Source organism: Ochlerotatus camptorhynchus, unplaced genomic scaffold, assembly GCF_037179485.1.
Source record: "Ochlerotatus camptorhynchus isolate MF236.1 unplaced genomic scaffold, CSIRO-AGI_Acam_v1.1 ptg000142l, whole genome shotgun sequence".
In the NCBI taxonomy this organism is placed as follows: domain Eukaryota; kingdom Metazoa; phylum Arthropoda; class Insecta; order Diptera; family Culicidae; genus Ochlerotatus; species Ochlerotatus camptorhynchus.
In genome coordinates, this window is record NW_027040632.1 from 908,293 (window position 1) to 931,902 (window position 23,610).

A 23,610-nucleotide genomic window follows, 5' to 3' on the forward strand; every position below is an offset into this window, starting at 1 on the left:
CGGATTTCCTGCCAAACCAAGCTGCTCTATCAGATCACCTTCGACTAGAGTTAATGACGAACCCTCATCCAGAAAAGCAAAGGTATTGACTTTCCCCGACTTTCCGTACAACGTCACGGGTATAATCCGGAACAAGATACCAGCATCCAGAAGCCGATGTGTGTGTGGCTATTTCAAATCTTGAGTTGTTGGAGCTGTTGACTTCCCACCGGTTGCTACTACGGTATGCTCTTCTTCCATAAAAAATACAAGATCCAAAATGGCCAATTTTTAGCAAATATGACAATGGTTGTCCATAATAGAATTTGGAATTTGGTCAGGATTACCATTTAATTCTCCTGTACATTTCGTAGGAACACTTCGGAAAAGTCTGAATTGAATTCAAAGTTAATTTTAATGAAAACTTATAGGAATTTCTGAGGAGCAGAAGTCCTGTAAACTTTAGAGGAAAATTCCAAGGGCACTCTGAGGATAATTTCATGAAGTTTGTGAGAGAAAATTAATCCGGAGCAGAAGTCCATGGACATTTTTGGAGAATATTTACGGGGTGAGGGGGATTCTAAAAGGATTCAATTAAATCTGATGATAATTCCAGAACATCTGCAAAAGATTTCGGAAAAGAATTCCAGAAGAGATTGCCAAACAAATTGTGAGGAGAAATCCAAGGAATTTGTGAGGAAACTGCGAATGAATTCTTGAGACTTTCGATGTGAGTAGAATTCCAAGGGAAGGAGTGAGACTCAACAAGAAATTTGAAATGAATTCAACTAAAATTCTGGGAATCTTTTCAAAGGGTAATACCGAGGAAAATTTAAAAATTCTGAAGAATATTTCAGTTGAATTGCGAGAATTACGCTAAGTATGTTCAAGAGATTTTTTTTAGATAATTGAGAATCGTTCCAAGTTGATTTCTATAATAATCCCATGAGAGTTTCGGTATGCGAAGAGAACTTCAAGTGAATTTTCATGAAAAATCTCCGTTGAATATGGAATGGACTATTCTGAGGTCTTCAGAACTACTCAAACTGTTTTTGAAGTTCTTTTGTAGTTTGAGAAACTAACCTGATGATCACAATACTTCTCATCACATTTTAAAACTTCCCTGATATTTTTCGGACACCCAAAAGTTTCCTCAAATTTCCTAACGATCATGGATCTCTTAAAACTTTAAAAATTCGCTAAAGTTTTCGGAATTTTAAACTCTTTCTAGGAATTCACTAGAGCATCATTTTTTTTTTAAATTTGATTGAAATTTTCTCTAGAACTCCCATACAATTCACCTCAGATTCTCGACCAACAATTGAAAAGGACCTTTTAGAATCCCCCTATCCTACCAACACCGGGAAGGGGAAATTCTCCCGCCGTGAATTGTCTTCAAATTTTGCTCAGAATTATCTTGGATTTCTCCTCTAAATTCTTCTGGAAATTGCATGGAATTTTCAATAAAATGCTCTAGAAATTCAATTCGAAATGCGCTTGGAATTATCCTCGGAATTTCTTTATAGATCTTCGCTTCCCTTGGTATTTTTCACGAATCCTGGTATGCTTTTCACTCTTGGTAGTTCTAATAAAAACGCTCTTATCGATGGTCTTAAAGCTCTCTAGAAAATATTCTCTGAAACACGTTGGTGTTATCTCTAGAATTCATTCTAAAATCTGTTCTTATTTGTTGAGGAATTCTAAAATTCTCTCAATAGTTCTTCAAAGTGACTGTATCCTGAAAATCTAGTACAGTCCAAGGGTCTTGAAATCTTGTAGTTTTCGAAGAGAGGACGAGGTGCAGGAATTTTCCAGATTTGTCACATTTCAGTTTTTTCCCGGTGACTTCCAATTCCCAGCTTTTTCCGGTTTTCCTGGTTCACTGGTCACTCTACATTTTACATAAAGGCTGACTAAAAGAAAATCGGCATGCACAAAAAGACCTGTAATTCGTGATTCAATAAGTTTTAATAGTCCATTAATGGTTGCTTTACAGTACTTTTATTAGAACGTCAAAGTTACAGCATAAAATGTTGTTTTTTTTTTTTTTTATATATATCTTTATTAAGGAGACTTTCAGCCGTTGGCTGGCTCGTCTCCGCTAAGATGGTTACATTGCTCCAGTTCGAACGAAATCTCGAACCTTCCTCTTGATGAAGCCCATCAGCGCCCGCACAGTGGAAACGGACACGGAATCAGCGCTTTTCTTCCATTTTCCCGCATTTGCTGGATGTCCGCGCCGCTTCGTCAAAGTCGCTGCTTTGAAATTGCCCAGTATTTTTCGATTGGTCGAAATTCCGGGTAATTCGGAGGATTCATTAGCTTGCGGACAAAATCGATCTTGTTGGCAGCATACCACTCCAGAACTACCTTGGAGTAGTGACTGCTGGCCAAATCGGGCCAAAAGATTTTGCTCCTATGCTTTTTCAGGCATTCTTCGATGTAAACTTGGGATGTCATCGCCGAGGATATGACGAATGGTTTCGTTTTCAGGCCACAACTGCAAATCGCTTGGCAAATCATGGCCTTCTTCGCCAACTTGTCGGCAAACACGAACTTGAAACTTCCCGGCACATCCCCACGTCCAGTCGCGATGTAAAACTTTTGACCGGGAAGCTGCTTAAAATCGAGTTTGACGTATGTTTCGTCATCGATCCAAGTGCAGCCCTTGTGTTTCGTCAAAACTCAGTCGTATAAGAGCCTTTCACGCTTTTTGGCCACGGAATTCTGCTTCATGTGCCGCTTGGGATGTTTACTGTCTTTGTACGACTTGTAGCCTTCCCTGACAAGGATGTTCCTCAACGTTTCAATGTTGGCGATGTACCTTTTGGCCACATCTCGGATCGAAAGACCGAGGATGGCTTTAATGCATCTCAACACCTTGCTGCGCAGCTGACGATCCTTGGTTCCAGTTTTTCGCAAGTCCGCTGATCACTTTCCACACTCAGGGTTTCCTTGTAGGTTTTAAGCACTCGACAAACTGTTGTTTTCGGCATCTTCAGCACTCCCGGATAATACGCTTAAGCAAAACCTAATTGGTGAACGGATTTCTACGTAAACACAACGCTTTCACCTCCAAAATTCTGTAAGTTTTCCATCTAAATTGCAATAGCAGCAACATTACAATACTAAAACTTCACTGAGAAGCTAATTTTACGAGCTAACCAGGTTTCCAATGAAGACCTAGAATACTTAATAAAGCCACTCTATTCTGTCAAAGCAATGCTTGTCTACGTATATTTGAATCATTATTCAATCATAAAAGTGCTACTCCAAGCAATCGCAAACAAAACATTATCATTTAGTTAGTTCTCTGAGTAATCAGCTGTTAAGCACACAATAAGGAACAATAACTGGAAGTATTCAGAAAAAAATCATCATCTTCTCTTGAAGCTGGGCTTAGACAAGGCAGATCAATTGATCAACTCAGTTGAAACCATGTCATTCAACTGACTTGATCAACTCTATCGAATTGAAAAAAAAGGTGAACCAGGCTCATCTTTTCAAGCCAATTGAATTCAACTGAGTTGATCAATGACCAGCCTTGTCAAAACCTAGCTTAACTCTTTACCATTCTTGCATTTACTCAAAGACGCTCCAATGCGCTCAAGGGATTGCTATTTGTTGGACACAGCTGGATCGAGCAGACGCACCAATCTACTCGAAGGTTAAATTTTGTCAGACGCAATTAGGTGTAACATTTATTAAGAGACGCACATGCCCATTAGCAGCCTAAATATTGCAACAATTAACTACGGAAATGTTTTTTTTTTTTTATCTTAGTTCAATTCAGTGGGAGCTAATTTTATACCCTTATACCCTTTTTATCTGAGGAATTTTTGCTCAACAAAGCAAGCATTGCGCAACCACAAGTTCGCAACTCTATTTAAAATTTGAAGTGAAAAACCATCCTCAAACTACACCGAGGAATTAAGTTGTTTAAAACTAGTGAAATCAGTCATTCTTAATAATAAATTACTGTTATAAAGAAATATTTCCCTGAATTTGAATTAAATTCCCTGATTTCACAGATAGTCAACACCCTGACTCTAAAACAAAAACGTAGTGCGTTTGACAGATGTTTCTCAACGCAATTTAACATCCTTTTTTTCACTCGAGTGAAAACATCGGTGACGGTTATACCTTTCCAATAAATCTGGTGCACACAGTTCTGAGACCTTGACGTGACATATTTGCCTTAACAGAAAGAAAAAATCACATGCTCTCAATACGTCGAGTATAATATATGCACGACACGTCCCTCCTCTCTGATCCTCGAGAAGAAAGTTTTCCAGAAGCGAACACATCACATCCTTCCATCTTCTATAACTACGAGAAAGTGAGCCTTCAGAAACACAAACTCGTTGACCAAATTGAATTGGACCAAAGGTCCCCAGGCTGAGAAACTTCAAACGACCATCATACTAAGAGTATCGATTGCACCATTGTCATTTCCCGTTGCACATGATTTCACACAAATAAGACTTATCAACCAAGTGATGCAGAAAAGGTTTGCCATCGAAAGGTAAAAGTCAGAATTCGTACCCAACAATCAGTTCAGTTGTTCAATCAAACTGATAAAAGATTCTTTTCAAATAGACACAATTTATTTACCGTACTATCCACAAAACCCCGAACTGTGATTCCATTATTTAGAAAATCCCTCCCCACCCACCTTCCTTGTTCAAAGAGATGACACCATTATTTGGAAATTGGCCAATCGTCATCGTCGTCGTTCCGTACCTACTGCAACAACGGCTGTGTGAAACGATCTCAACTATAATCCTATTATTTGGCCATCTGCAATCTACCTCAACTCAAGCTCATTGCTGTTGTTCCGCTCTGATACTTCTCTTCTCAACATTGCCATCTTGAGCCGTGATCCGGTGACACGGTTGATTCGTTCCGTTTCGTGTCCGTTGTGACTTCTGCTGCATTTTGTTAAGTGGGTGCATGTGTGTTCTCTCCAATAAACCCACTTTCTGTCATAAAATCCTGATTAGGTGACTTTTGTCATTACCGTAAGTGGTTTAGAGGATTCAATTCCTTACCGAGCTCAAACTGTAATCCGATGTTATTCTGAGTGATGCATTTAAGTCAAGTGAACCGGGAATCAGGTACGCTTCCGGCCTGTTTCAAAAGTGAGCTGTAGGGGGCGCTAGGAATGGAACAGTTATTGAATGTTGATCTTTTACACATCGTTCAAATGCAAAATAAAGTCTCAATTTTGTATCGCTTAGTTCAGCAACCGACATCGGTCATGCTGTATGTGACATCAAATCCAGTCACCAGTGATTGCAGTTCCACCCTTTTCATTCAGTATGTGCTTCACAATTGATCAGTATTCCTAAATTGGCCTTAGTATTGACCGGATTCATCTCCAGTAGTAGTAGTCTCTCCTGGTAAATTTGCTGGTGCATGGTCCCAGAAGTAACGAAAGTTTCGATTTTCAGCCCACAACAGCAGATTGCCTGCCAGACAAGGAACTTTTGGGGAATATTTCGACTTCTTTTTGGTTTTACATTCTTCCGGGGCACCCTTCCGATCAATCGAGGTGTAACATTGCTGTCCAGGAACGGATAGACCGGGAGGTTCGTTTCAAGCGTCCTTGCATCGTGCTTGCTCCGGTGAAGCCACGATGTAAACAAATGAGCTTACCCTGACAATCAATGCTTACTGTGATTCTATACACTCTAGGCTGGATTCAGTGAAATTTTGAATTGACTCAAAAAATGCCTTATTGGCAGCGTTTTTAATGTGTCCGTATTTTTTTCTGGTTTCACCTTTACACAAATTTTAGCATGAGATTTTTAAATCCACTAAATCCATGTTTTGTCTTTTGAAGTACGTCAGGCAGTTTGGCCTCCTTAAACAAATCATCACTGATATTTATAAAAGGAATAATGCAAATTTGCATTTTTTTTTTTACTTGAAAGTCGCTCTTTTGGACCACTGTGGAAGATTTTTCATCAATTGGCTTAATAAGCCCAAGAATGCCTACACTGAAAATATTCCGCACCTAATATTAGGAAGAAGAAAAATCACCAAACTTACCTGCAACAGCGGCAGAAAGTAGCACATAAATTGCCCGAAGATCCAGTTCTGGATCAGCATCACCATCAGCGTGATCGGAAGCACAAACGCACACTGCACAATGTGGCAAACGGCCAGGTTCACCAAGAAAGCCTGCGTCGCATCCCGGTAGAGCTTGTACTTGCTAATGTACATAATCACCAGCACATTCGTTGCGATCCCCAGCGCAGCCGGAATCACGTAGAGGATAATGAAAATCGGATAAATCTTCGCCAGGACCGGTTTCAACACCGGACTCCGGTAGTCCAGCTCCAGCGAATTGTTGAAGTCATCGCTGTTGCCGAGGACCATCTGCGCCACGACCGACGCAATCGGATCCGGGACGTTCTTCATATCCATTTGGTGATGCTTCATGTTGTTGTTGTTGTTGCTAAGTAACGCTTCACTTTATTTTCATTACGTAGGTCACTTTGATCTTACAGCAGGGAAAACCGCACCCCATTACATTGATTTGTCACGCACGAAATTTCACACCGCACACGTGAAATTTGATTAACGGGTAGCCAATTTTGCGAAAAACCAGCTGTCACCACTCAGCAAAATCCTTCATTTTCACTATAGCAACACATGTCGACGGACGACGATCCGGGCGCCATCTGTAAACAGAGAAAGATACAAGCGAAAAGGGAAAATGCGTGAAAATGGAAAGAAAATATTGAGCTTCAGAGTGGGTTGCTGATCCTAAGTAAACGTGACTTTCTGCGTATATTCTAGTTAGATTGAAATCCGCCTTACGCGGGAGAAGAATTTCAATCCGTCATCAACAGAGTGTGTGTGTGAGAGAGGCAGGGACAGAGTGCGTGCATTATTGATGACAGTTGTGTGTTTCTTTTGAATTAGCTTTTTTTTTGGCTCGACTCGACCATTATCGATGGATTGACACATCTGTCGAGAACTGTAATCAAACTTGCACATATACGACATGGAGGTGTGAAATTGGTAAAATGATTTTACCGGTAAGTGTCAGTCAGAAGCATGAATTTTGAATGCGAACCTTCGGCAGAAACCTTCGCATGAATGCGTTTGAAAAGAAATCACTTTTACCCGAATTATAAATTTCGAAAGCATGTCACCAGGCTACCTGCAGCTACAGTTCCAGCTCCACACTCCGAGGCTCACTTGGATCATGAAAATTGATAGCGCTTAACCATGAACCTGTTGCTATGTGCTGTGCTGCGGCGTGGTCTCCCTTGTTTTTCATCATCCTCTTCAACCGTTTTACATGCAGGGAACAGTCTGACTATGGAACATGGAAATCCCGGCGTCGACGTTTATCGCTCAAAATGTATAGAATTTCCTCTCGAAGCGGGTGATAAATATTCCATCGACATTTCTTTCCGAAATGTCTTCTTGTAGTAAAATACATGCCATACATGGCACTTGAATCGTATTTGTACAAGGAACCAGCTGTGCGTAACGACACGGTCTTTCAGTAATGAATAGAGCCACCACACCCACAGCTGAAACTGTTATCCTTCTCACAGCTTGCAATGATTCCCAATGAACAGCGCTTTTAACTCGTTTAGGTTAAGGACTCGCTGCAAAATTCAAGTGCCATAGAATGCTATCAATAGTCATTATTGGCTCTATCGACGTCCGATCAAATTTCGCCTTGATGAGCTTCGCTGAAGCACCGCTTCACAATTCCAAAAGTCTTTCTCGACTCCATTGACGACAAAGAACATTTCGTACACTTATGTGTCGGTCGTTTCTTCTTTATCCTCTCCCAATTGATATCGATATACGATTCCACCAAAAGGGGATTCCGTGTCCATCAATAGCACAATTGTCGGCTTCTTTCCGTTAGCCCTCCCTAACCAATCGAAGCTCCGCCGAAGAAAACTCATTTATGTCTGTCTGTATGTTCATCGTGTCGGTCAAAAGAGGTCGCGACAGTCGTCTTCGTAACCATCAGTACACAAAGAAATCGGCCACAGATATCCAATTTTAAGCTTTAATTTAGAAAGATCGAATCTGAAATGGTTATCGAGAAATCTGTAAAACTACAATGGGAACACTTATGTTATAACAATGTGGTAACATATCAAGCTGAACATTGCATGAGGTCCTAAGTAACATTGATTGATTCTCTTCGTCGACCTTCTCTTTCGTTAATAACATAAGCACATAACCGTTGTGTTTGTCGTTAGATGGTAGATGAAAGCTTCTTTTATCGATATGTGTGCTGAAAATTCCTGGGAATGTCTTATGATAGTCGTGGAGATACAAAGAGAGAGTCGACGAAGAGAATATAATGTTACTTAGGACCTAATGCAATGTTCAGCTTGATATCTTTTCAGTTGCGATTGTAAAACAGTTGAAAGAAATTCGTAAGTGGAATGGAAATGGAATGAAAACGAAAATTTAATGTAATAGAAATCGAACGTAAAAGGAATAGAAATAGAATTGAAATGGAACGGAAAAGGAAAATGAATGAAATTCGAGTGGAATGGAAATTTAATGGACATGGAAATTGAATTAAAATTGAAATGAAATGAATGGAAATTGGTCGGAAATTGAATGCAAATGGAATGGGAATTACAAATAAAATTGAATGAAACTGGAACGGAAATAAAATGAAATGGAAAATGGAAGAAAATAGAATGGAAATTGAAATGAAACGAAAACTGAATGGAAATGGAATGGAAATCGAATGAAAACAGAAGAAAAATAGAATGGAAGTTGATTGGGAATTGAAATGAAATGGAAATTAAAACAAAATTGATCGGAAGTGAAATGAAAATTAAAATGAAATGGAATGTAATGCAATGGAAATTGAATTGAACAGGAATGGAAGTTGAATGAAAATGGAACGGAAATGGAATGGAAAATGATTGGAAATTGAAATGAAACTAAATGGAAATTGAATGAAAATGGAATGTTATTGGCATCGAAAAGAAATAGAAATAGAAATTAAATTAAAATTGAAATGGAATGGAAATTTAAATAAAATTGAAATGGAATGGAAGTGGAATGAAAATAGAATGGAAGTGGAATGAAATTGGAATATGAATGGAATGGAAAATGAAATGATATAAATGGTCCGAGACGAGGGCTGGCAAATGTCATTTTCACTGAAATATCTCACGCGATATTTACAGAAATACTTCTGTCACTATCATCAGATGAGAAAACGATGATAGAGATTTTCTTCAAAATCTCATCGAATTTTTTGTCATGACAGAACGTGACAGTGTTGTGATCATCGCAATTACTAGCTCATATATTGCTATTAAAGTTACTTGTACCGAGGGAATCTTAATAAAATAATCACTCTACCGATTACATACCGTTGCTTGCTTAAATTTATCTAAATTAGTTAGAAATGTTGATGTCAAAACTGCATAACAATTATTCTCATGAGTGCTTGATCATTGGAAAATGACAAGAAAGCTAATGATAGGTAGTTTCGTCTCGTGATAGTGAGAGGACCTGTTTTCTCATTGTCACATGACGGCCGTGATATTAACCAGCTCTGTCCGAGACCCCTCCCCCTCTGTAAAGGGGAGCTCCTATACAAATGAAACAGAAATTTCTGCATAACTCGAGAACTTATCAAGCAAATGGGACCAAATTTGGCATGTGGAAGTCATAGGGGGTAACCCCTTAGATAAGAGGAGGGACTACGTACAATATAGCATGTTTTTTTTTAATTGGCGCATAAACTCAAGCTAATATTGAATCCCGAGCAAGGCCGGGCACACTCAGCTATTAATTAAATAGAATGAGAATGGAACGGAAATGGAATGGAAAATGAAATAAAATAGAATTGAAATGGAAAGGAACTTGATTGTAAATTGAATGAAAATTTAAACGAAGAGAAATGAAAATGGAACGGAAATGAATTGTAAATTGAAATGAAATGGAATGGAAATTGAATGAAAATGACACGGAAATAGAAATTGAATGAAAATGGAACCGAAAATGAAGGAAAATATAATGGAAATGTATGGTAAATTGAAATGAAAGGGAATAGAAATGAATTAGATGAAATGAAAATCAAAAATCAAAAATACAATGACATTGGAATGGAATGCAAATTAACACATTGATATGGAATCTGAATGGAATGAATATGGAATATAAATGGAATGGAAATAAAAATATAAGGAAAATTAAGATTAAATTAAATGGAAATTGAATGGGAAATGGAGCAGAAATGGAATGAATTGGAAACTGAAATGAAATGGAATGGTAATTTAATGGAATTGATAACTAAATATAGATGGAATATAAATGAAATGGAAATGTAAACTGACTATAAAATGAAATGGAATGGAAATTGAATAAAAATGGAGATAAAATGGGAATTGAATGAAAATGGAACGGAAATGGAATGGAAATTAATCAGAAATTTAAATGAAAATTCAACTGAAATGGTATGGAATATGAAGGAAAATAGACTGGAAAGGAATTTAAATGGAAATTAAAATGGAAGTGGAATTGGAAGGAAATGGAATGGAAGTGAAACGGAAATGTACTGGAAAATGAAAGAAAATAGAATGGAATTGGAAGGGAATGAAAATTGAATGGAAGTGGAATGGAAATTAAATTAAAATTGAAATGAAATGGGAGTGGAATGAAAATAGAATGGAAGTGGAATGAAATTGTAATATAAATGGAAATTGAAAGAAAATAGATTGGAAACTGAATGGAAATGGAATGAAAATGGAATTTACATGGAATGCAAATTGGAATTAAATAGAATGGAAATGCAATGATAATGGAACAGAAATGGAATGAAAAATGAAAGAAAATAGAATGGAAATGGAAAGGAATTTGATTGTAAATTTAAATGAAACTGGATGGAAATTGAATTAAAATTGAATGGAAATTGAAACGAAGAGGAATGAAAATGGAACGGAAATGGGCTGTAAATTTAAATTAAATGGAATGGATATTGAATGAAAATGACACGGAAATTGAAATTCAATGAAAATAGAATCGAAAATGAAGGAAAATAGAATGGAGATGTATTGTAAATTGAAATGAAAGGTAATGGAAATTGAATTAGATGAAATGAAAATCAAAAATATAATGAATTTGGAATGAAATGGAAATTTAAATGGAAATTAAAATATTGATTTGAATACAATGGAATTTGAATGGAATGAATATGGAACATAAATGGAAATATAAGAAAAATTTAAATGAAATTAAATGGAAAATGGAATTATGTAATTGAAAACTGAAATGAAATGGAACGTAAAATGGAAAAAAATAGAATGGAAATTGAATGAAAATGGAACGGAAATGGAATGGAAAATATAATGGAAATGAAATCGAAATTGATTGGATTGATTGGAAATTGAATGAAAACGAACCGGAAATGGAATGGAAAACGCAAGAAAATTTAATGGAGTTGGAATTGAACTGAAATGGAATGGAAAAGGAACATAAATGGAAATTAAAATCAAAGTGGAATTTGAAATGAAATGGAAATGGAACGGAAATGTACTGGAAAATAAAATAAAATAGAATGGAATTGGAAATTGAATTAAAATTTAATTGAATGGAAACTGAATGAGAAAATAGAAGTGGAATGGATGGAAATTGAATGGAAATGTAAATGGAATATAAATGGAATGGTAATTTAATGTAAATTGAAATGAAATGGAATAAAAATAGAATGAGAATGGAACGGAAAAGGAATGGAAATTGAGCGAAATGGAATGTAAAATGAAAGAAAATAGAAGGGAAATGGACTGGAAATGGAATGGAAATTGAAATGAAATGGAAACTGGAAATGGAATGGAAATTGATGGAAAATGAAAGAAAATAGAATAGAAACTGAAAATTTGAATGGAAATGGAGCGGAAATAGAATGGAAATATAATTAAAACGGAAAGGAAATGGAATGAAAATCGAACTGAATATTGAAATGAAATGGAAATGAAATGAAATTAAATAGAATGGGAATGGAATGAGATTGAAACGGAAATGGAATGGAAGATGAAAGAAAATAGAATGGAAATGGAAAGGAATTTGATTGTAAATTTAAAGGAAACTGAATGGAAATTGAATTAAAATTTAATGGAAATTTAAACGAAGAGGAATGAAAATGGACCGGAAATTTAAATTTAATGAAAATGGAATCGAAAATGAAGGAAAATAGAATGGAAATGTATTGTAAATTGAACTGAAAGGGAATGGAAATTGAATTAGATAAAATGAAAATCAAGAAATAATGAAATTGGAATGGAAAAGGCAATATAAGGGAAATTCAAATTAAATTAAATGGAAAATGGAACGGAAATGTAATGAATTGGAAACTGAAATGAAATGGAAATTTAATGGAATGGAAACTAAATGGAAATGGAATATACATGGAATGAAAATGTAAACTTACTATAAATTCAAATGAAATGGAATGGAACATGAAAGAAAATAGACTGGAAAAGAAATATAAATGGAAATAAAAATGGAAGTGAAATTGAAATTGAATGGAAATGAAACGGAAATGTATTGAAAATGAAAGAAAATAGAATGGAATGAAAATTTTAATGGAATGGAAGTGGAATGAAAATAGAGTGGAAGTAGAATGAAATTGGAATATAAATGGAAATTGAAATGGAATGGAAAATGAAAGAAAAAGATTGGAAACTGAATGGAAATGGAAGTGGAATGAAAATGGAATAAACATGGAATGTAAATTGAAATGAAATAGAATGGAAATACAATGATAATGAAATAGAAATGGAATGGAAAATGAAAGAAAATAGAATGAAAATGGAAAGGAACTTGATTGTAAATTAAAATGAAACTGAATGCAAATTGAATGAAAATGGAATGAAAGTTAAAACGAAGAGGAATGCAAATGGAACGGAAATGGATTGTAAATTGAAATGAAATGGAATGGATATTGAATGAAAATGACACGGAATTTGAAATTCAATGAAAATGGAAAATGAAGGAAAATAGGATGGAAATGTATTGTAAATTGAAATGAAAGGGAATGGAAATTGAATTAGATGGAATGAAAATCAAAAATATAATGAAATTGGAATGGAAATTTAATAGAATTTAAAATATTGATATGAATACAAAAGAATCTGAATGGAATGAATGTGGAATATAAATGGAAATATAAGGGACATTTAACTTAAATGGAAATGGAATGGAACATGGAACGGAAATGGTATGAATTGGAAACTGAAATGAAATTTAATGGAATGGAAACTAAATGGAAATGGAATATAAATGTAATGGAAATGTAAACTGATTATAAATTCAAATGAAATGGAATGGAATTAGAATAGAAATTGAGATAAAATGAGAATTGAATGAAAATGGAACGGAAATGGAATGGAAATTAATTAGGAATTGAAAGAAAATAGACTGCAAAAGGAATATATATGGAAATTAAAATCGAAGTGAAATTGAAATGAAATGGAATGGAAATGAAACGGAAATGTACTGGAAAATGAGAGAAAATAGATTGGCAACTGAATGGAAATGTAAGTGGAATGAAAATGGTATATACATGGAATGTACATAGAAATTAAATAGAATAGAAATGCAATGATAATGGAACGGAAATGGAATGGAAAATGAAAGAAAATATAATGAAAATGAAAAGGAACTTGACTGTTAACTTAAATGAAACTGAATGGAAATTGAATTAAAATGGAATGGAAGAGGTATGAAAATGGAACGAAAATTGATTGTTAATTGAAATGAAATGTAAATTGAATGAAAATGAAGGAAAATAGGAAATGTAATGTAAATTGAAATAGGGGGAAAGGAAATAGAATTAGATTAAATGACAATCAAATATATAATGAAATTGAAATGGAATGGAAATTTAATGGAAATTAAAATATTGATATGAATACAATGGAATCTGAATGGAATGTACATGGAATATAAATGGAATGGAAATATAAGAGTAATTTATATGAAATTAAGTCAAAATTGAATGAAATGGAATAAATTGGAAACGGAAATTAAATGGAATGGAAATGGAACGTAAAAAAAATAGAATGGAAATGAAATGAAAACTGAATGAAAATGGAACGGAAATGGAATGAAAAATATAATGGAAATGAGATCAAAATTGATTGGATTGATTGGAAATTTAAATGAAATTGAATGAAAACGAAACGAAAATGGAATGGAAAACGCAAGAAATTTTAATGGAGTTGGAATTGAAATGAAATGGAATGGAAATTGAATAAAAATGAAACGGAAATGGAATGTAAATTAATTAAATTGAATAGAAATTGAAATGGAATGAAAATGGAACCGAAATGGAATGGAAAATTAAAGAAAATAGAATGGAAAAGGAATATAAATGGAAATTAAAATGGAAGTGGAATTGAAATGAAATTGAATGGAATTGAAACGGGAATGTACTGGAAAATTTAAGAAAATAGAATAGGAAATTGAATGGAGTGGAAATGGAATGTAATATCAGTAATATTAATGTAATGTCAGTAATATCAATTTAAATGAAATCGAATAGAAATAGAATGAGAATGGAACGAAAAAGAAATAGCGAAATAGAATGGTAAATGAAAGAAAATGGAATATAAATGAAATGGAAATTGAAATGAAATGGAAACTGAAAATTGAATAAAATAGAATGGAAAATGGAATGGAAATTGATTGGAAATATAATTGAAACAGAAAGAAAATTGAATGAAAACGGAACTGAAATTGATGGGTAATTGAAATGAAATGGAAATTGAACGAAAGTGGAATAAATACTAATATGAAATGGAAATTGAATGGAAGGGAAATGGAATGGAAAATATGATTGAAATGAATTGGAAATTGTAACGAAATGGAATGGAAATTTAAATGAAACTGGAAATTGAATGAGTTGGTTGGAAATGCTAACATGAAGCTTTAGTGTGATGATTTATTAGCTAGAGAATGATCTTTAGAAGAGGGAAGGGTGGATAGTTCCGTTAGAGTACGGCAGTATGAAAATTGAATAGAAGTTGAAAATGAGCGAAGGGCCATTAATGCGACAGTTTTTTTTTTAAAGATAGACGATAGATAGATCATTCTCTAACTAATAAATCATCACACTAAAGCTTCATGTTAGCATTTCCAACCAACTCTGAAAATCGTTAACTTCGCGTATGAAGTAACATAAAAACACTTTGAATGTGGAAATTGAATGAAAATTTAATGAAAATGAAAGAAATGGATTGTAATTTGAAATGAAAAGGAATGGAATGAAAATGGAACGGAAATTGAATGAAACAGAAACGGAATGGAATTGAAAGAAAATAGAATGGAAATGCAATATGAATGGAAATTAAATCGAATTTGGAAATATAAGTGGAATGGAAACTGAAATGAAAATGTTACGGAAATTGAATGGACAATAAATGAAAATAGAATGGACATCTATAAATATAAAAATGAATTTCTGTCTGTCTGACCCTTATAGACTCGGAAACTACTGAACCGATCGGCGTGAAAATTTGTATGCAGGGGTTTTTGGGGCCGGGAAAGGTTCTTATGATGGTTTGAGACCCCTCCCCCTCTGTAAAGGGGGGCTCCCATACAAATGAAACAGAAATTTCTGCATAACTCGAGAACTAATCAAGCAAATGGAACCAAATTTGGCATGTGGAGATATAAGGAGATGGTAATTGGGGGTAGCCCCTTAGATAAAAGAGGGGGGGGGGGGCTATGTACAATATAGTATATTTTTTTTTAAATTGGTGCATAAACTCAAGCTAATATTGAATCGCGAGCAAGGCCGGGCACACTCAGCTAGTGGAATATAAATGGAAATTGAATGAAAATTGAAATGGAATAAAAATGGAAGTGAAATAGAAATTGAATGAAAATGGAACGGAAATAGATAGAAAATAAAGTTTAAGTGGAATAGTTAATAGGGTTCATAAGCCTTAAAAAAAAATAAAAAAAAATTGTTTTGTTTTAGACGCCATATCCATCGAAAGAATTTAATTTTTTTTTTAATTTTACAAGATCCAATATGGCCGACTTATTACAATAATGAGAATCATTGCCCATAACAAACAATTATGCAAAGTTTCATGCAAATCGGAGAAAGTCGAGTTTTCCGATTCGTCATTTGGCGTGGAACTCCTCATTCCAAACATTTTCGATGGGAATTCTAGACTTTCTCGACGGAGATTCGAAACAAGCCTAGGCGTCATTGGATTGTAAATTCAGTTCAAAAAACTCGTCCGAGATGCACCAACCTTTTGCTGGAAGTGTCTACAAAAGGTAATTAAATGGAACAAATTTTCCTGAAATCCTACGTTTATTAAGCCTTCTACAAAAATGCTACGACACCCTGCCGGGCGGCTTAACGGCAGTTGATCGGAACTTTAGCCATGACTGATGAAAAGATGGCATGTTCTTCAGCCATGCCACGAAAGACCTAGGCGATCTTCTGCTCCTCCGTTTTGGCCACGAAATTGTTGGAATAGATCCTCCGTTTGAGGTTCACCCAAAAATTATCTATCGGTCGCAGGTGGGGGACGTTAGGAGGGTTGACCGTCTTCGGTTCTGCGAAGTTCCAAAAACGTCCAGCAAGGTTTCAGAAATTTCCGCAAAGTTCACATATCGTCAGTAAGGCTCCAAACAATGCAGATACGCTACGAGATCTTCAACAAAGTTCGAAGAAATTCGGTGAACTTCCAAGAGCTTCAGAGCGAAGATTAAAACATCCATATGACAAAGTAAGATATTACCGGAGGAGTGGATGGAAGGTGTCGTATGCCCAATCTACAAAAAGGGCGACAAGTTGGATTGCTGCAACTACCGCGCGATCACACTGCTGAGCGCCGCCTACAAGGTACTCTCCCAAATTCTATGCCGCCGTCTGTCACCATATGCAAGAGAGTTCGTGGGGCAATACCAGGCGGGATTCATGGGTGCCCGCGCTACCACGGACCAAATTTTCGCGATTGGGCAGGTTCTGCAGAAATGCCGCGAATACAACGTGCCCACACATAATTTGTTCATCGATTTCAAATCCGCATACGACACAATCGATCGAGATCATCTATGGCAGATTATGCACGAGTACGGATTTCCAGATAAACTGGCGCGATTGGTCAAGGCGACGATGGATCGAGTGATGTGCTTTGTTCGAGTATCGGGGACACTCTCGAGTCCCTTTGAATCTCGAAGGGGGTTACGGCAGGGTGATGGACTTTCGTGTCTGCTGTTCAACATCGCGTTAGAAGGTGTGATCAGAAGAGCTGGGATAGACACGAGTGGCACGATCTTCAGGAAGTCCATCCAGCTTCTTGGCTTCGCCGATGACATTGACATCATGGCACGGAACTTTGAGACGATGGCGGAAACGTACATCAGACTGAAGGCTGAAGCTAGGCGAATTGAACTTGCCATCAACGCATCAAAGACAAAATACATGAAAGGAAGAGGTTCTTGGGAAGACAATGTTAGCCTCCCACCCCGAGTTCAGATTGACGGTGACGAAATCGAGGTGGTCGATGAGTTCGTGTATTTGGGCTCACTGGTGACCGCCGAAAATGATACCAGCAGAGAAATTCAAAGACGCATTATGGCAGGGAATCGTGCCTACTTTGGACTCCGGAGGACGCTCCGGTCGAACAAAATTCGCCGCCGCACGAAGTTGACTGTCTACAAGACGCTGATTAGACCGGTGGTCCTCTACGGCCACGAGACCTGGACTATGCTCGTGGAGGACCAACGCGCCCTTGGTGTTTTCGAACGGAAGGTATTGCGTACTATCTACGGTGGAGTGCAGATGGATGACGGAACGTGGAGGAGGCGAATGAACCACGAATTGCACCAGCTGCTAGGAGAACCATCCATCGTCCACATTGCAAAAAATGGGCGAATACGGTGGGCTGGGCACGTCGTAAGAATGCCGCACGACGACCCAGTGAAAATGGTTCTAGAAAGCGACCCAACAGGAACAAGAAGAAGAGGCGCGCAGCGGGCAAGGTGGATCGACCAAGTAGAAGGTGACCTGCGGACCCTTCGCAGACTACGAGGCTGGCGAACTGTGGCCATGGATCGAGTAGAGTGGAGACGACTTCTTCGGACAGCAGAGGACAACAAGGCCTTAGCCTGATTGGTAAGGTAAGTAAAGTAAGTATGACAAAATAAATCCTATAACGACGCCTCAGTACGAAATTGAAACCCATAGGCCAAATTTGGAATCAAGAAGCAGTGTTGTATTAGAAATAAACCCTAATTCGTTTCACGTCAGAGAAACAGATTAGGTTGGTTGCTAAGTTAAGATCCGACAACTGAGTGTTCCAAATCTATATCAAAATGTTAAACATATTAATAGTAGTGATTAACCCAGCGTAAATGGCAGCAGCAATGAGATTATAGACCCGAACGCAATGTGGATGGAAGCGGAACGGAAACGGATAGTTTGACAGTTGTCACAAATGACATCAAGAAGCAACAACATCGATGTCGATTTGGTTCTAACTAGTTTTCAATCCGACAAGTAGGCTTACTTAGATTGGGCTTTTCCGCTGCCGTTCGGCTTCCGCTGTCGTTGCCCTTATCATTCGAGTGTGATCAGGAGTTTTAATTCAGTGCAGCTCACCCAGCCCATACCTAATTTCCCTTGTATCTGCTTCTTAATTTTTTGCGAATTTTCTACAGAATAAATATAAATTTTCTTCATTAACCCGTTCCAACTCGCTCGATTGTACGGAAAATCTCTTCCATCCGAACCATCATGTGCGTGCGGAAAAACCAACTTTAGCCATATAACCTACGTAATTCCAGTAAAGGAAAGGGGGGAGGGGAAAAACTTTGCCCAGATGTCCCAGCTTGGCGTCATGAAAATATTAAACCAAATGGAAAAGAACGTACCTATGTGGTATTTAGACGTAGGAAGTTTATCGAAAATTAATTGCTGCACACGTGTGAGTTTCTTCCCAGACGATGACGATGTGTGTACTTAGGGGTGCTTCGGCATATTAAAAATAGATGGAGAAATTTGCACACGCACACACGGAACGATTGACTTGTTTGAATATCATTTTATGTAGGAGAACTCGTGTGAATGGGATTCTGAGGACCCTGGCAGCTTACAGATTCCCATGAGCCAGCGGTTCTTAAACTTTTGTCGATTGCGACCCACTTTGGAAAATTGTACAATTTTTTGAAAACCAAAAAAAAACACCTTTATCTCAAATATGACATTGAAATTCCTTAATTGATTTTGTTTTAAATTTGACAAATTGATTAATAAAATTCAGCGAGCCAAAAATCGGCCCAATATATTTTTTATTTAAATCTGCATACCTTCTTTCGAAAGGCCTTCGACAATATGAAAAATAGATGGATAGTTTTTTTTATCTAGGGGAAATGACGGCTTCGGCATGACAGACTATTTTCGGCAACCCAAATTGAAACACTATTTTCACTGGATTTTCTTACGAAAACACTTCGCTGAATGCATACAAACGATTCTTTATGCTTTCAGCTTCAATTTGACTATATTTTTACCACTGAGAAAAAGCAATCTAACAAGGTTTTCATGAAATGCAACACACGCACTACAAATTGTAGCTGATTTCGAGTTGCCGATAATAGAACAGCAGATTTACATGCAGTTCAAATGGAACGGTTGCCGAAGAAAAACTGGTTGCCGACAATACTCGCTCTCACTAGAGAAGATTGGAGCTTTGTAAAAGCGTTTCAAAACAGTTTTTGACAATTCTTTCGACTGAAATTGTTAGAGCAGCTGGCAGCAAAAGATTGTAAACAAACCAATACTGCATATGTGTGCGTTCCTTAGAGAAAAAGGCTATAGAAAGAACGTCGCTGCTTAGGTTGCCGAGAATACGTAAATTCCCCTATGTAGATCAATTTAGTTTGTCTAGTGCAGTGTTTATAAACCAAGTTTCTTCGATTTTTTCAATTTTCCGGCTAGCTAAAACTAGAAAGCACGAGAAAATAGTGGTCCAAATTTCAAATTAGGAAGTTAACTAGTAAAAACCAATAGTAGTTTGATATTTTAGTTAAATTTTGATTATCCCAATACTAAATTCAGATAAATTTTGCGCGACCCATACATTGAGAAATGCTGCTACAAGCTATTTGGAGTTCCGAGACAGCTTTTGATGAAGCAAGATAAATTATCAAAAGCGACATTGAATTGGGTATTACGTTCATTATTGTTTTCGCAAAAAGAAACATTACCACTTGACAATTTAATTCATCGCACGGCGTATTTAGGAGCCTCAGATAGCCTAGTCAGGTAAAGCACGGTATTAATAAACAGAGGAAAGCTCTCAAAATAACTGTGAAAGTGCTTCAAAATAACACTAAGTTGAGATCCGGTAAAACGGTGGCATAAGAAGCGTCAAAAGTCAATACAAAGCATGTCATGCTCAACATAATACATAATACGATGAAACGCTCTCTGTGCCTAGATCAGTTGGGTTTGATGTCATCCTTCTTGAGTGCAAATCCGGTCTAATTTCGTTTTTCATTACGTTTCAGCGAATTAGATTCCATTTTCATGGAAAATGACAACTTGACATTTATTACGAAGTCATTTGTTTGGCACTAGAACCTTATATCTTCTAGACTATAGAAATGTTTCAACTCAGATTGATAAAACAGTTTCCATCCTTAACGGGATCTATAAACTGAGTTCCAATATTCCTCACCGTGTGATTCTATTTTCGTAAACCGATTTACCGACACGTGAAATCTGTACAGAGTTGCATAGTGCATCCACATAAGTCATAACATCGCATTAGTCGGCAAGTACTAGGTTTATATCACCAGAAGACCGGGCGAAATGTGAACTTGTTGCTCCACACGTTTCGTATAGATGATGATGGTCCCCCTCGGGTTGTTCCTGATAACCGTAGACACTTGGTTCGATCTAGGATTTCCTCTCGAACGTGTAATAAATATTCAATCACGATTTTATTTTTTTCTCCTGCGCGACTGCCAGAGCCCGAGGAGCGAAATGGGAAAAAATATTTCCATCGACGACGACGACGACGATGGCAGCGGCGGTGGTGGCGAATCGAAAGAAGACGTGAGTTATGATCCTTAAAATATATGTAGATGGTACGTATTGGAAAGCATTCAAGTGGAAAAAATGGGGCTCTTCACCCGTAATACCAAGGCACCGTGTGCCTAACGGATCACTCTACGCAATGCAGCGAAGTATGTATCGATAATGTCCTATAGGAAGCAAAACAAATGTTTTTTTTTTCTCTTGGAAATTATAGGCAGTCATTCAACAGCTATGGACTAATGACCTTAAATTACAAGTTATTTTATAGATCGTTTCTGTCAACTGTCCTAGTTAGGGGCTGTCCACAAACTTCGTAGACAGTTAAATGGGCTTGAAATAATAGGTCAAAACTCCCGCATAAACGCGAACCATAAATTGACCTTACCTAAAATGGTTAAAAATTGTTTATAATCCCTGCTAAACTTTAACTGAAATGGTTATGGAACTTTACATGAACGTTTAATGATAAAGTTTCAACCTTATGTATTATGGTTTTTTGGAACTGGACCTTACAAATAATGGGTTGTTAAGAACCATTACCATTCCAAATTCTTATTTTCTCCATACATTTTCAGAAAGAGAACTATATAAGAACGTTTTTACTTATGATTTGAGAACATTAATGGTAATGGTTATGGTAGTCAGTAAGGTCCATCAATGGTTTTGTATTATCGCTCAACTTTACGTGGAATATATCGTGAATTGGTAATCAGTAAATTACAGGCAACCAATTCGCGATATATTCCACATAAAGTTGATCGATGTTACAAAACCATTCGTGGACCTTACTCAGGGCTGATAGCACCAAATATATCCAAAAATAGTGATTTTAGTGACTAAAATGAGTAAAAAAGGGACCATTAAGTGACTAAAATGAGTAAAAAAGTGACCATTAAGTGACTTTTAAGGCACAAAAAGTGACCAAAAAAGGAGACCCAAGTAGAACTTATTGAGCTCCAATTTAAAAATGTATAAGAAGATTTTAAGCATTTTGTCAATATTAGTAGTATTTGTTCTTGTATGATCGGTATCTGTTGTAAACAGACATGAGTGATTGATTTTTACACTAGCCTGCTGCTGGCTACTCTTTCATTTTGTTCAATTTTCAAGAAAAATCCTTTTTTCAGTAAACCTGTTCCAATTCATAATTGTTGCCCAAAATGTGTGTTACATTTTAAATATTATGCTATGAAAATTCATTATAATTATCGTTAATAAAAACAATCGCTATTGTATGGTTTTTTGCGTGTTTTATAATACAACAACCTATATAATCCGTCTTCATCTGCAGGAAAACACATCTAAATTTCAGCTGTTCGATGGAACACAACGTACCAAGAAGACTGGCAATTCTACTAGCTTTCATGCGCATCCATATAGTATTTCATTTGAACAAATACCCTCAAGCGTTGAGCGTTGAATGGCGAGACTGTGACCCTTGGTTGGTATTGTATACAAGCACTTATATGTTGTCAGTTTTCTTACAGACAGGGCTGCACATCAGTCCCATATGAGTTTTTGTCAGCTTTGAGTTCGCAATACTATTCGTTATCTAATGCATTACGCCTCTTATTAAATTTGACCGCGTTTAGTGCACTATTGGTATTATTGTAATTGGTCAGAAAAACTGGAGCGATTATCCGGTAAAATCCATTTCCTTTCACAACTCTTCAGTATCTATTTTATGAAAAATATTGATTAAATCAAACGGAAAATTACCAATTACGGAAGCACAGCAAAATCTAACATATAGTCAGATGTTCCAAATTAAAACCCTAAAGCTTTCAGCATCCCATAGTGAACCACTTGTTTTAATTAACATTTTTTGCAAAAAAAATGTAAAATGAATGTCTATTTCTGGGTTGAGTTTAATGTGATTCAACCTTATCTTGTGCTTCTGTGCCGAGATTAGATTCTTTGATTAGTATGAATTTCTCCTTGTTTTCCAGTAAAAATTTGTTATCATCCATCATCAGAACGTAAACAATCCTTCAGCGAACACTGAGTGGTCCACAAAAACGTAATGATGACTTCAACTTTGAATGCAGATTGCATGGAACCAATATATTTGACTAGTTAAAGTATCAGGTTAACGTTCACCTTATTAATAAACAGTTTAAAATCAACAATGAATAGTACATGAATCTAGTGACAGCTAATAGAGGATCCAAAATAGGGAAATTAGTACTACTTCTTTCCGAAGTAGTTAGTTATAACAGTTGCTTTCTTCTTGTTGACTATTTCCTCCATGCTGTCAGCTGCTCGTTTTTGCGACGCTTGCTTTTTGCGTACTGACTCGACACCATCAAGCATGGCTTGAGCCAGCTCTATTTCAGCCATATCCTTGTTTTTGAATAATTTTCTAAAAATTGAAGTTTGGACACACAATTAAACACAAAAATCATCGATTCACAAATCGCCTCGTTATTCAACAATGCTCCATGGAATCATTGATTTTATACATGAAAAAGGTTGAACATAGCCACTTCACCTAAAAAACACATAAAAACTATTAATATGGACTCAAACTATTGAAACGAAAACAGGTC

General features: G+C 36.5%; 1 protein-coding gene across 1 annotated transcript in view; it reads right to left on the bottom strand.

Annotated features, from left to right (window-relative positions):
• Positions 1 to 23,610, bottom strand: part of LOC135700800 (uncharacterized) — a 296,750-nt gene that overhangs the window by 227,028 nt on the left and 46,112 nt on the right. Inside the window, exon 2 of the mRNA XM_065221449.1 lies at positions 6,034 to 6,668. Within this exon, the coding sequence (XP_065077521.1) occupies positions 6,034 to 6,426 (393 nt within the window). The 5' untranslated portion in view covers positions 6,427 to 6,668. The remainder of the gene's footprint in view (positions 1 to 6,033; positions 6,669 to 23,610) is intronic.